The following is a 14,777-nucleotide window of genomic DNA, read 5'->3' as shown; positions in this document are numbered from 1 at the left end:
GCCTATTTTGCTTTTTTTCAAAGCATTACATCTTATGGGCTTTTAATATGGGGCAATAGCTCACACCTTCAGGACAGTTTGGTACTTCCGAAGAAAGTAATTCGAATTATCACAAACAGTGATAAACAGGCCCACTGCAAACCACTCTTTATCAACTTAAAAATATTAACTGTTATAAACATGTATATTTACAGTGCTCTACTGCATATAAAGAGCAACTTATCAGAGTACCATCATAGAAGAGATGTACACTCTCACGGAACCAGAAATAGTAGCCATCTCGACATACCTTACTACAGATTATCCAAGTCACTGAACAGCTACGAAGTGGTGGGTATGAAGATGTTTAACAAACTGCCACTAGAATGTGGTAGCTCAATTTGATTTATTTAAAGACAAATTATTCAGTTGGTTAGGTGCAAATCCTTGCTACTCACTTCAGGAATTTTATTGCTGTAAAATATCATAGTGGTACCAGTTTGGAGAGTGCAGCATTATTTCTTTAACTGAGTGATTCATGATGCAATGTTTTCATAATATTTCATTTTAAATATTGTATTTTACGGAAAACCAATAGTGACATATTGATCTTGAACACTTGTATATATGCTGTATAACTTGTATATATGTAACTTAACTTTGTCTATTGCTGTAATAACTAAACGACAATAAAATTTCATTCATTCATTCATAACAGTCTGTGAGTTCCACCAGTGCAATTGAGTCTAATATCAAGGTGGTCAAGTTGGCCAATATATTCTTGACAGTTAGTAGGCCTGGACGCTATGGCTGAGTGATGGAGATAAATCTGCCGGAAATGTTAAATGTACTATTTACAATGTAAAACACTTATAATTCATGTGAGGAACCACTTAAAAATATAGTTGTTGTTTAACATTTTGTTTCCACCAATATCAAATTTACATTGCCATCCTATGATGAAAATCAGTGTTACTTAAAAATAATAATGTCAACCATTGAGATAGTGTGAGTCGCTGTGGTGCAGCTGGCTGAAAATCCCTCTTCTGAACTTACCACTACACTTAGTTGCGAGCCTATTGCAATGCATAGTATGAATCTATCATACCGATTTGCCATGGGGTATACTGTTCGAATCTGTTGAATGATTTACTACTACTACTACTCTACAGCCACTTGTGTGGCGCTACACCAACTGAGTCAAAGCAACACATATGTCTGTATGAACTATTACAGCACATTTTCCTGTACAAGCACCATTACAATTCACCACAAAGGAGAGCTGTGATGTGCAGTTTCTGATGTGTGGTGTTAAATAATTTGATGTTGTTTCTGCTAATCCCTAAACCTTAAAGTAACAACAATGAATACTCTGCATGCCTGCATATAAGACATTGTGGAGAATATCTTACATCACTGTTAAGTTGGCCCCTTTTGTAATTCCACTTGCATAAGGAGCAATGGGAGAACACATGTGGACCACTTTCAAGTAACTTTAAGCATTCAAGTGTGTTGAACCTGTGTGACTTGGACTCTTGAGATATGGATCCCTATGGAGATTCTCAGTGTGAGGGGGACGTTTCTTAACCTGCTCTGCGATTACATTGTCAAGTATCTGTTGGAAAATAAGATTAGTGTTCCTGACTTCAGCTCAGCATTAAATACAGGGTGTGCTGTGGACTAGTGTCGCACACTGGTGCCTGTTTTTGATGTTGAAATGTTGTGTTGCAATGTCTTACACTTGTAAGATATCGCCATGTTATCACATACATTTATCATTGCTGACTGTCATTTTATAGGAACAATGTGAATGTACCATAATTTTCAAGCCATAATTGGATGTGGATTTCTACATCTACAACTACATCTACATTTAAGTGCCTGGCAGACAGTTCATCGAACCACCTTCACAGTTCTCTATTATTCCAATCTCGTATAGCGCGCGAAAAGAATGAACACCTGTATCTTTCTGTGCAACCTCTAATTTCCCTTATTTTATGGTGGTGATCATTTCTCCCTATGTAGGTCAGTGTCAGCAAAATATTTTTACATGTGGAGGAGAAAGTTGGTGATTGGAATTTCGTGAGAAGATTCCATCACAACATAAAACGCCTTTCTTTTAATGACGTCCTGCCCAAATCCTGTATCATTTCAGTGACACTCTCTCCCATAGTTCACGGTAATACAAAATGTGCTGTCATTCTTTTAACTTTTTCAATGTACTCTGTCAATCTTATCTGGTAAGGATCCCACACCACGCAGCAGTAGTCTAAAACAGGACAGACAAGCTTAGTGCAGGCAATCTCGTTAGTAGATCTGTTACATTTTCTAAGTGTCCTGCCAACAAAACACAGTCTTTGGTTAGCTTTCCCCACAACATTTTCTGTGTGTGCCTTCCAATTTAAGCTGTTCATAATGGTAATTCCTAAATATTTGGTTGAATTTACGACCTTTAGATTTGACTGATTTATGTTGTAACTGAAGTTTATTGAGTTCCTTTTGCCACTCATGTGGATGACCTCACACTTTTCGTTATTTAGGGTCAACTGCCAATTTTCACACCATTCAGATATCTTTTCTAAATCATTTTGCAATTTGTTTTGATCTTCTCACGACTTTATTAGTCGATAAATGACAGCGTCATCTGCAAACTGACTTTCTGTTAATTACTACAAACTGTGACCTCTCTGACAGGAAATCACAAATCCAGTCACATAACTGAGATGATATTCCATAAGCACGCAATTTTACTACAAGCTGCTTGTGTGGTACAGTGTCAAAAGCCTACGGGAAATGTTCATAATGTTTGAACACAATATATGTTCCAGGATCCTGCTGCATATCAATGTTAATGATATGTGCCTGTAATTTAGTGGATTACTCCAACTACCTTTCTTGAATATTGGTGTGACCTGTGAAACTTTCCAGTCTTTGGATTTGGATCTTTTGTCGAGCAAACAGTTGTATATGATTGTTAAGTATGAAGCTAATGCATCAGCACACTCTAAAAGGAACCTAATTGGTATACAGTCTGGACCAGAAGACTTGCTTTTATTAAGTGATTTAAGTTGTTTCACTACTCTGAGGATATTTACTTCTGCGTTACTCATGTTGGCAGCTGTTCTTGATTCGAATTCTGGAATATTTACTTCATCTTCTCTTGTGAATGCATTTCGGAAGGCTGTGTTTAGTAACTCTGCTATGGAAGCACTATCTTCGATAGTATCTCCATTGCTATCGCGCAGAGAAGGCATTGATTATGTCTTGCCGCTAACATACTTCACATGGGACCAGAATCTCTTTGGATTTTCTGCCAGGTTTTGAGGCAAAGTTTCATTGTGAAAACCGTTATAAGCATCTTGCATTTGAGCTTCTGTAGAAGATCACCAATGTTGGGGATTTTGCGTCTGTTTAAATTAGGCATGTTTGTTTTGTTGTTTCTGCAACAGTGTTCCGACCCATTTTGTGTACCAAGGAGGATCAGCTCCATCGTTTGTTAATTTATTTGGTATAAATCTCTCAATTGCTGCTGATACTATTTCTTTGAATTCAAGCCACACCTGGTCTACACGTATATTGTTAATTTGGAATGAGTGGACATTGTCTCTCAGGAAGGCGTCAAGTGAATTTTTATCTGCTTTTTTAAATAGGTTTATTTTTGGGGGTTACAATATTCAGTCTCGCTATGACAACCCTATGTTCACTAATCCCTGTATCCGTTTTGATGCTCATTATTAACTCATGATTATTTGTTGCTAAGAGGTCAAGTGTGTTTTCACAAACATTTACTATTCATGTGGGCTCATGAACTAACTACTCAAAATAATTTTCAGAGAATGCATTTAGCGCAATTTCGGATGATGTTTTGTGTGTACCTCTGGAATGAAACATGTATTTTCACCAACATATCGATGGTAAATTAAAGTCACCATCACTTATAATCGTATGAGTTGGGTACATGTTTGAAATCAAACTCAAGTTTTCCTTGAACCTTTCAGCAACTGTATCATGTGAATTGGGAGGTCAGTAAAGGGATCCAATTATTATTTTATTCTGGTTGCCAAGAATGACCTCTGTCCGTACTAACTTACAGGAACTATCTACTTCAATTTTGCAACAAGATAAACTACTTCTAACAGCAACAAACACACCACCGCCAACCGTGTTTAGCCTATCCTTATGAAACACCTTTAGGTTCTTCGCAAAAATTTCGGCTGAGCTTATCTCTGACTTTAGCCAGCTTTCAGTGCCTATAATTATTTAAGCATCAGTGCTTTCTATTAGCACATAGAGCTCTGGTACTTTCCCAACACAGCTATGACTAGTTACAACTGTTATGCCAATGGTTCCTGTGTCTATATTCTTCCTGTGTTCAGCCTGCACCCTTTGTGACTGAAGCCCATGTTTTCCCAAGACCCTCTAACCTAAAAAACTGGCCAGTCCATGTTACACAGTCCCTGCTATCCATCTAGCTGCCTCATGCGTATAGTGGATACCTGACCTATTCAGCAAAACCTGAAACTCAACCACCCTTTGGCGCAAGTCGAGGAATCCGCAGCCTACAAAGTCGCAGAACCGTCTGAGCCTCTGATTCAGACCCTCCACTTGGCTCTGTACCAGAGGTCCGCAATCGTTCCTGTTGACTATGCTGCAAATGATCAGTCCTGCTTTCATCTTGCAAGCAAGTCTGGCAGCCTTTACCACTTCTGTTAGTCATTTGACACCAGAGAAAATCTCTTCTGATCCAAAGTGACACACATCGTTGGTACCGATGTGAGCAACCACCTGCAGTTGGGTGCACCCTGTGTTCTTGATGGCATCTGGGAGGACCTGTTCCACATCTGGAATGACACCACCTGGTATGCACACAGAGTGCACATTGGTTTTATTTCCCTTCTTGGCAGCCATGTCCCTAAGGTTCCCCATGACACGCCTAACATTGGAGCTCCCAACTATCAATAATCTCACCCTCCGTGATTGTCTGGATCTTTCAGGCTGAGAGGTTTCCTCTGAAACAGGACAGGCGATAGCATCTGGCTCAGTGACAGCACCTGGAACTTGCTTGTCAGACAAATCGGGAAGGCCTTATGTGCAGCCACCTGGGAAGTCTTTCACTGCCTGGTACGCTGCAGGGCGACCTTCCACACCACAGGTAAAGGGTCAACCTCAGTGCGAGTAGTAACTGGGCTGGCCACCAGTAAGAACTGATTGGAGGAGTCAGACGTGCTGGACATCCGTTGGATCCCCACGGCCGGCCCACAACAGTTGTGCCCATCCACTGCAGCCTCAAGCTGTGTAACCAAAGCCATCACAGCCTGAAGCAGAGAGAGAAATGTCATTAACTTGGCTCCCATCAGCACTCAACAATCGCAGTCCCTGTCCATATTAAAGATCATGGAAAACTGTACCATGCAGATAAACGGACAATCGGCATGTACTGCGCAACTCTACTGCAGACCCTGACGAAAACACAGGAATTGTGTCTAATAGATTAGATTTAATAAGTTACAGCTGCAAAATACTAACGTGAATTCTCTACAGACAAGTGGAAAAACTGGTAGAAGCCAACCTCGGGGAAGATCAGTTTGGATTCCGTAGAAATGTTGGAACACGTGAGGCAATACTGACCTTACGACTTATCTTAGAAGAAAGATTAAGGAAAGGCAAACCTACGTTTCTAGCATTTGTAGACTTAGAGAAAGCTTTTGACAATGTTGACTGGAATACTCTCTTTCAAATTCTAAAGGTGGCAGGCGTAAAGTACAGGGTGCGAAAGGCTATTTACAATTTGTACAGAAACCAGATGGCAGTTAAAAGAGTTGAGGGGCATGAAAGGGAAGCAGTGGTTGGGAAGGGAGTCAGACAGGGTTGTAGCCTGTCCCCGATGTTATTCAATCTGTATATTGAGCAAGCAGTAAAGGAAACAAAAGAAAAATTCGGAGTAGGTATTAAAATCCATGGAGAAGAAATAAAAACCTTGAGGTTTGCCGATGACATTGTAATTCTGTCAGAGACAGCAAAGGACTTGGAAGAGCAGTTGAACAGAATGGACAGTGTCTTGAAATGAGAATATAAGATGAACATCAACAAAAGCAAAATGAGGATAATGGAATGTAGTCGAATTAAGTCGGGTGATGCTGAGGAAATTAGATTAGGAAATGAGACACTTAAAGTAGTAAAGGAGTTTTGCTATTTGGGGAGCAAAATAACTGATGATTGTTGAGGTAGAGAGGATATAAAATATAGACTGGCAATGGCAAGAAAAGCATTTCTGAATAACAGAAATTTGTTAACATCGAGTATAAATTTAAGTGTCAGGAAGTCATTTCTGAAAGTATTTGTATGGAGTGTAGGCATGTATAGAAGTGAAACATGGATGATAAATAGTTTGGGCAAGAAGAGAATAGAAGCTCTCGAAATGTGGTGTTACAGAAGAATGCTGAAGATTAGATGGGTAGATCACATAACTAATGAGGACGTATTGAAAAGAATTGGGGAGAAGAGGAGTTTGTGGCACAACTTGACAAGAAGAAGGGACCGGTTGGTAGGACATGTTCTGAGGCATCAAGGGATCACAAATTTAGCATTGGAGGGCAGCGTGGAGGGTAAAAATCGTAGACGGAGACCAACAGATGAATACACTAAGCAGATTCTGAAGGATGTAGGTTGCAGTAAGTACTGGGAGATGAAGAAGCTTCCACAGGATAGAGTAGCATGGAGAGCTGCATCAAACCAGTCTCAGGACTGAAGACCACAACAACAACAACAACAACAACAAATTAGATTAATATGCAGAGATTCAAAAACCTAACTACTGAAGCACTCAGGTGAAACTAAATAATTCGTCCCTGATTAGGAACCTGTAATATGCCACAAAATTGCTTTACTTTCTGATGCAAATGTAAACGTCAGAACTGTGGCTATTAGATTTTACATAAACATGCAGAATCTCAAGAAACTAAACTATTAAAGCACACAGATGATATTATAAAAGTCCCTCCTGGTTAGGAACTCGTAAAAGTCACAAAATCGGTTACATCCATGTTGCTGCTTGTGTCTCGGGCGGCTACTGTTCCCTAACTTTCATAAATAATTCTCTTTACACGCTTCCAGAAACCTATAAAAGACTTGTATCACAGAGTTGCTGTTGTATTTGGTGTACAACATAGTAATTTCACCCTCTTGAAATCTTTGACCATAGTGTGTGAAACATGCTAGCTGAATGCATGTTTAAGAAGTTTTAGGTAGCAATAAATCATCATCAATACATTTACACTGTGTATGTCTTGTGCTCTCACCTTGTGTGCATACATCTCATTCAGTAGGAAGTGTTTTCATCTGAATATATTTCACTCTAGAAAGAGGAAAAATTGTCTACCAGTTCAAAAATTATACTGCTGACCATATATTTGTATGGAATGTCCAGCTTCCAAGATGTGGTGGATTAGAGCCTGCAGTAGAAATGGGGAACCCTAAACATGATAATTCAATGGATAGTACTAAGACATGTGAGAACTACACCTGTTCTGTGAGTTCCAAGTTACAGCATAAATGTAAAATGTTCTGTGTCAAGTATCACCAAATTCATACATACGAACAAAGGTCGAAATCGCTATTGCTAATCAGATGTTTAGTTTTGGAAAATGTCTTATACTCATTCTGGAGACGGATTAACAAGGGCAGTGTACACACCAATGCCGTACTTCTCTATTGATTTTACTTTAACATATGGATCCCGAGGACTGTTGGACAATGATAAATTATCATCAGCATATTCACTCCTAGAAGACTGTAAAATACGAAAGCTGCTGCATATGTGGGATGTCCTATGTACAATTTGATACACTTGTGGTTTTGGTGAGGTCCCATCTTAATTTGATTTATTTAATTTAACTGATATTGGCTCTGAGGTGTGTATACATAGCCCTTTACTCTCATTATTGATTATTCTATTTGAATTATTTTAAGGTAGCTTCAATTTAGATAAGTTGTAACATAGCAGAGAAATGTAGTATCGGTAAGCATGTGAAATTGTGTGAACCATATCAAACTGTTACGATTATGATCATCACAGTTAGGGTTGTGGCATTCTTTGGCTTCGTAAGTTACAGGAGAAGCAGGTGGAACATTTAAAGCTGTTATAACACTAGCACCAGTATTTGTCCCAAATGTATGTAGAACACTGTTTCCTAGTTGTTGTGGTTTTGGATCTGGATCTGGCTCCGGATCTGTAGCAGAAATGGGAGTGGTGGACATACCTTGAGGAACACCACTGTAATTAATTCCCTATCAGATGAAGGCTGATTGCTTACTCAACAGGTACTTTGCAATGACGCCCTTTGTTTCCTGTTAGCTAAGTAAGTCTCGAACCATTTTGCAGCACTGCCAGTGACACCATAGCACAGGGTGCCCATAAAGTCCCTTTACAACTTCAAAATTTTATTGCAACAGCAGCTGTTGAAATATTTTAACAAAATTTCTTTTATTGTAATCACTGTTTACTTAAGTTTTTATATATACTAAAATTTTTTGTTTCAGGTACTCTGTTGATGGAAGGAACTGAACCTCTACAAAATGGCAACTCTTCAAGGCAAGGCACAATGTGTGTCTTGGTTAACTGAGACTCAATGAAATTTCAGAACGAAGTATGGAAGAGATCCACCACTGCACCCTTCAATCTGTGCATGGCACAAAAAATTTATGGAGACAGGCACAGTGTTGGATAAAGGGAGGAGCAGGCGACCAAGAACATCCGAGAAAAACATCGATCATGTTTTAAACACTTTCACTCGTTCATCTACGAAGTCTATCCGCACTGCTGCCAGACAGTTGCAACTACCATGTTCAACTATGCATAAGGTCCTCCACAAGAACTTATGGTTGTACACTTACAAAGTGCAACTGTTACAGACACTTGAGCCAAATGATAAGCCAAAATGGACAGTTTTCACTCAACATGCTGGAACACCTTTCAGAGGATGAAGCATTCCTCAAGCAAGTTAGTTTCAGTGATGAGGCAACTTTTCATGTTTCTGGGACATTAAACAGACACAATGTGAAAATCTGGGTATCTGACACACCCCTATGTGACTAGGGAGCTTCACTGGGATAGTACAAAAGTGAATGTGTGATGTGGAATCATGTGCAACCGAATAATTGGTCAATTTTTCTTCAATAAGTCAACAATTACTGCAGATGTTTACCTCGACCTTCTGACCGAATATGAAGCACCACAACTGACTGATTTAAAACCAACTACCATTTTCCAGCAAGATGGTGCACCACCATATTGGGGACTGCATGTTTGTCAGTTCCTCAATGAAACATTTCCAGGCAAATGGATTGGGAGGGATGGGCCAATTCCTTGGCCACCGCATTCACCTGATATCACTCCCTTGGACTTTTTTTATGGGGGTATGCAAAAGATATCATGTATCAAACACGGATCACGGATACGGGACATTGCTGACTTGAAGCAAAGGATTCGTAATGCCATTGCCACTATTGATGACACTATGCTACAGCAAACATGGCAAGAAATCAAGTACTGTCTTGATGTGCTTTGTGCAACTAAAGGTGCCCATATAGAGGGCTATTAAACACTGTGAAAAAGCTTTTATAATCACTTATTACAATAAAAGAAACGTTGTTAAAATATTTCTACAACTGCTGTTGTAATAAAATTTTGAAGTTGTAAAGTAACTTAATGGGCACCCTATATTCTAATTTACTTAAGGGAATGCTATGATTCATACAGTAAAAGGCTTTTGACAGGTTGCAGAAAATGCCAGCTGACTCTGAATTTTTATCTAATGAATTAAGTACATTCTCACTGTATGTGTAAATAGCCTTCTCTGTATTGGAACCCTTAAGGAACTCAGCCTATGATGGGGATATATTATTTACTGTCAGTATATTAAGAAGATGCTTGCACACATCCTTTTCAAATATTTTTGAAAAAGCTGGCAAAACTGAAAGTGATCAATAGTTTGCCCGTATCTCATTATCCCTCATCTTGTAAAGAAGCTTACCTTCAGTGTATTTTAGCCAGGCTCGTAATTTTCAACTGATAAGAGACTGAGTACACAAATAACATAAGACAGCACTCAACTCAGATGAACACTCTTTGATTAACTTCATTGATATGTTATCATAACGACCAGAGTAGTTTGATTTTAACGATTTTATTATAGCTGTTACTTCTTCAGGAGAAGTGAGTGTCATTTCCATTTTAGTGAAGTTATTTGCAATGACTGGCCATTGCACTGTTTACTGAACCTGATAACCCCAAGCTGTCAGTAACATAAACAACGTACTTGCTTAAGAGGTTAGCAACACTACATCCATATTCAGAAGCCTACTGTACTTCATTTCATTGGAGTCAGACTTTTTAGTTTTTAATTGTAACTGAATACCTGTATGGTATGATAAAATGTGTATTGAACAACCCTACTTCATACTGATTTGTCTCAACATTAGTAATTACATTATGAAGGCAACCATTAGGCCTCTTTAGTTATCATTAATATGGAACAGGGCATGTGATCTTAGCATACTGAGCAGGTTAAGTTTTTTAAGTGTCATTAGCCTTACATCAGTATTTACATCATCAAAAATTGAAGTCCTTTATTTAGGACATTTCTCAGGTGTGTAATCATTTTCTGTAAAGCTTGCACAAATACTTCAATATCACAATCTGTTGTGCAGTATACAGACACAATTATGAGTTTGCAACTAACATGCGTTCATGTACTGTTCTGTTTATTTACATGCAGATTCATTATTTCCTACAAGGAAAGGAGGAGGATGAATCTGATTACCAGGAAGTCATGGTGCAGGTTTAGTTTACTTTACTTGTCCATAAGGTGACTTACATTGTCCCTTGAGAGAACGTGCTGTGAATCAACAACAGACTCATTCATTTCTCAGTGCTATACAGAGATGTACAGTACAATGCAATGGAGCAGTACTGGTACAGTATATCCTGGTCACTGGATTGGAAAGGATGGTACTGTTCTGTGGCCTGCAAGATCACTTGACCTGGATCCCATTGATCATTTCTTATGGGGATATCTAAAGTCACTTACGTATGAGACCCCAGTCAATACAGAGATGGAATTAGTTTCCAGAATTGTAACTGCTTGTGATGTGATTCGAAACACACCGGAGATACTTGTCAGTGTGTGTCACAATCTTGTCATGCTTGCATTGAGGTTCATGGCCATCAGTTTTAGCACATTTTCTAAGATACATTACAAATGGTACATTCATTGTGTCAATGATGGCTTCTACAGTTAACAAATGTAAGTAAAAACGTACACAGTAATGTAATTTTATTCCTATTACCTCCTTCAGCTAGCTCTTCTGACCCCAGATTCCCTACCTCAAATTGTTCACTGGAGCATCCTCTATTTCCTGTTAAATTTTTGCATGCTCTTATGGGAACACACTGTATAAAGATGAGTCATCATTTAACATTGCTCCCAAAAGTCTGGAAATGTACTTGACCAATTTACTTCGAATATTTGCACAACACACTAAGAAACACTTAGATGGAAAGAGGTTACAAACTTTTTTAATATATGTCATCAGGGGAAACAATGTTAGTAGAAATCTCAAAATGTTCTTCACTGATTTCCTTCAGACTTTTACATATTACTGTAATAAACATTTTCATGTATGTAGGCTAAATATTTTTAGCATATATATGACATACAAATATAATAGGAAGACATTGTTACCAAAAATCTCATGAAGTTCTTTTGTTTAGTTTATTTCAAATTCTTACATGGTACCCTAATAAACATTTAGACAGTCATAGGCCATATATTCTTTTAAAGATCAACATACTAGTTTTCTGTTAAAATGGACTGTGAGAAAGAAAATGTTTGCTGTGTTCTGCTGTGAAAATGTACAGTTTTGTTTTCTTTCTCACTGTTAGATGAATTGTTTCTTCCTTATACTGTGTTTCTCATTATATTCATTTTTAAACACAAATTGTATACACAGCAATGTACTGTTTTGTTCCTTGCACTCGGTTTTCACAGGAACCAAGAATGTTGTATTCATGGCTTCTAGGCTTATGAATAGAATACTACTATTCAATCTGAATTTTTAGTAACAAACAAAACTTGGGTCAGAGAGAAATGGGGAGAGGAGATAGATATGGTGGGGTGGGGTCAGTAGGGAGAAGATAAACAGAGAGGAGGGGACGGGGAAAGGAGATTAGGATCCATATCCAATTCCCATACATGTTTAAGAATTATAAAACATTGCCAGGTTCACTAGTACATAATTTAGTTTATTCCTAACAAAACCCTGAGGTCATCAGTTTTATTTTTCAAGGACTGATATTTATCTGTACAAATAATGAGTCATCCTCAAAGAGGAGTAGGTCTCGTTTGTTCTATAACAGAACATCAGTTTACTAACTTTGTTTGTACATTCTTCTTTCACTAGCAGATTACATGCTTACATCTGTGTCTAGCTTCTTGATCATACTGGACAGATATGGTAGTGACAAAGTGATTTCCCCAGTGCCTGCCATAAAAAATCACTGCTGCTCCTTGGAACTTTACTTGTTCTAAAATACAAATATACAGTAGCTTATTTGCTTTGACACATGTACTGGGTACTTGTAATTTTTTCTTTCACTTTCACAGTTTGATTATTTTCACATACTGACTAACCACTTACTTTTAGTGCCTTATCTCAACTGTTTTTACACACTGTCAGTGGCTTTTAAAAGCTCTACGTGGTCTGGATATGTCAACTTTCCATTTATATGGATACATGCGAATGTTCAGTTTTCTTCTTGCAGTCCACTGGCATCCTGTTGCAATCTTTTGCACTTGAATACAAATCTCCATTTTGAACCAAGAGGGAGAAATCATTTCTACTTGTAGTACTGTGGCCGTGAACTGCTAAGTTCATCCTAAACCTATTATTATCCACAAACACCATTTGGGAATACATGTATTGACTTTTTTATTTATTTTTTGTCTTTTTTTGCATGTAGTCACCAACTGGTGACTTTTGCAAATGTCATAGCATTTTTATAGAATTTTTGTACAAACAGTAGGAATTTGCAATTCACATGTACAAGAAGCCTTTTATGGGTGATGCACTTGGCAATATATGGTACAGTACTTCATAATGCAACTTACAGTTGTTACATAGTACAGGTATTTGAATTTACAGAATGTTGTTACAAAAATAATATATATTACAATCACCTCAGAATAGTACATTGTATAAATAGAAGAGTTAGGCCTACATTTAAGAATAGCTGCATTTTAATATCAGTATTCATTCTATGAGTACAAACATTTGAGAGTTAAGAATTATTTTAATTCCCTTTTGAATACTTTACCTCTGTGGCATCTTATAGCACTTGGCAGTTTGTCAAACCATATCTGGCCATTAATCCAAGAACTATGATCTGTTGTCTTTAGTTTAGTTCTGTTTCTGAAGAAGCAATCTTTTTGTCTTGTGTTATGGATATGCACATCAGAGCACTTAGTTTCATTATTTTTATGGTCCACAAAGAATGTTATTAATTTGTACAGATACAAGGAATATATTGTTAAGATATTTATGTTGTACAAAGGTTTCCCTACCTGACTCTCTGTTTCCTAGTCGATGCATGGTCCTGATTGCTCTTTTGTGCAGTGTTAGGACTCTGTTCATGTGTCTATCAGCAGCACATCCCCATACCTCTATTCCATAGCTAATATATGAAAATATTGTCCCATAATAAACAGTTTTAATGTTTGTTCAGAGGCAAATTTTGATAATTTGTTAATTAAGTGCAGTGAACTGCTGATTTCATTGCATACAAAATTGATATAGTCTACCCATCTAAGATTTTTGTCTAGGTATATCCCCAAAAATTTACATTTGTCATTGTCTACTTTTTTTGATGCCTTTTATATTATCAATACAGGTTTGGTATGAATTACCAAATTTTAAATGGTAATAGCTGGGATTTGCTAATATTGACTTTTAGACCTTGATCATGGAAGTAAGTAGTTATTCGACTTAAGCTATCATTGCAGCTAATGTCAAGTCATTCGTTTGTTTGCAAAAGAACAAAAGTGAGGTATCATCTGCATAACTTACTAACCAGGGGTATAGAGGTGCCTCTAAATCATTAATGTAGACGAGGAAAAGGAAAGGGCCCAATACTGAGCCCTAAAGTACACTTTGTTTTACTGTTTCATAGCTGGATTGGAAATGTTTGATCCGATCATTAATTTGATAACTCAGCTTTGTACACTGCTTATGATTGCTTAGATAAGTGATCAGTAGTTGTATGGATGTGGCATTTATATTGTAAGTTCCCAGTTTGATTAGTAGTAGCTCATGGTTCACTGAATCAAATGCTTTAGTAAGGTCTAGAAATATCCCTGCTGTCTGCATTTCCTCGTCCAGGGCATCATACACCTTGTGGAGAAATTCGGTAATTGCCGTAATGGTACTGTGATGCTTTCTGAAGCCATTATTTCTTGCGATATAATCAATAAGATGTGTCAACAAAACAATTTCAAATATTTTACCAAAAGTTGGTATTAGTGATATGGGCCTGAAGTTTGATAGCTCTTCTTTCGATCCTTTTTTATGCACAGGTTGAACTGCACTTCTCTTCAATATATTTGGAAATGTGTGCTCCCTGATACTACTGTTGATCATACGGGTAATTATTCCGACTAATTCCTTATTGCATTTTTTAATTATAATACTACTCAGTCCATCCCAGCCAGATGAGGTCTTATTCTTTAAGTTATTTATTATTTTTC

General features: G+C 37.7%; 3 protein-coding genes across 5 annotated transcripts in view; 2 read left to right on the top strand and 1 right to left on the bottom strand.

Annotated features, from left to right (window-relative positions):
• Positions 1 to 9,580, top strand: part of LOC126183304 (uncharacterized) — a 164,904-nt gene extending 155,324 nt beyond the window's left edge. For all 3 annotated transcript variants that reach the window (XM_049925146.1, XM_049925148.1, XM_049925147.1), the window contains exon 2: positions 8,518 to 9,580. In XM_049925146.1, the coding sequence (XP_049781103.1) occupies positions 9,120 to 9,578 (459 nt within the window). In that variant the 5' untranslated portion in view covers positions 8,518 to 9,119 and the 3' untranslated portion in view covers positions 9,579 to 9,580. The remainder of the gene's footprint in view (positions 1 to 8,517) is intronic.
• Positions 1 to 14,777, bottom strand: part of LOC126183302 (uncharacterized protein K02A2.6-like) — a 187,200-nt gene that overhangs the window by 29,251 nt on the left and 143,172 nt on the right. The gene's annotated exons all lie outside the window — the stretch shown is intronic.
• Positions 1 to 14,777, top strand: part of LOC126183303 (uncharacterized) — a 260,517-nt gene that overhangs the window by 155,324 nt on the left and 90,416 nt on the right. The gene's annotated exons all lie outside the window — the stretch shown is intronic.

Source organism: Schistocerca cancellata, chromosome 4 (assembly GCF_023864275.1).
Source record: "Schistocerca cancellata isolate TAMUIC-IGC-003103 chromosome 4, iqSchCanc2.1, whole genome shotgun sequence".
Classification (NCBI taxonomy): Eukaryota; Metazoa; Arthropoda; class Insecta; order Orthoptera; family Acrididae; genus Schistocerca; species Schistocerca cancellata.
This window is presented reverse-complemented; position numbering and strand designations above follow the sequence as displayed.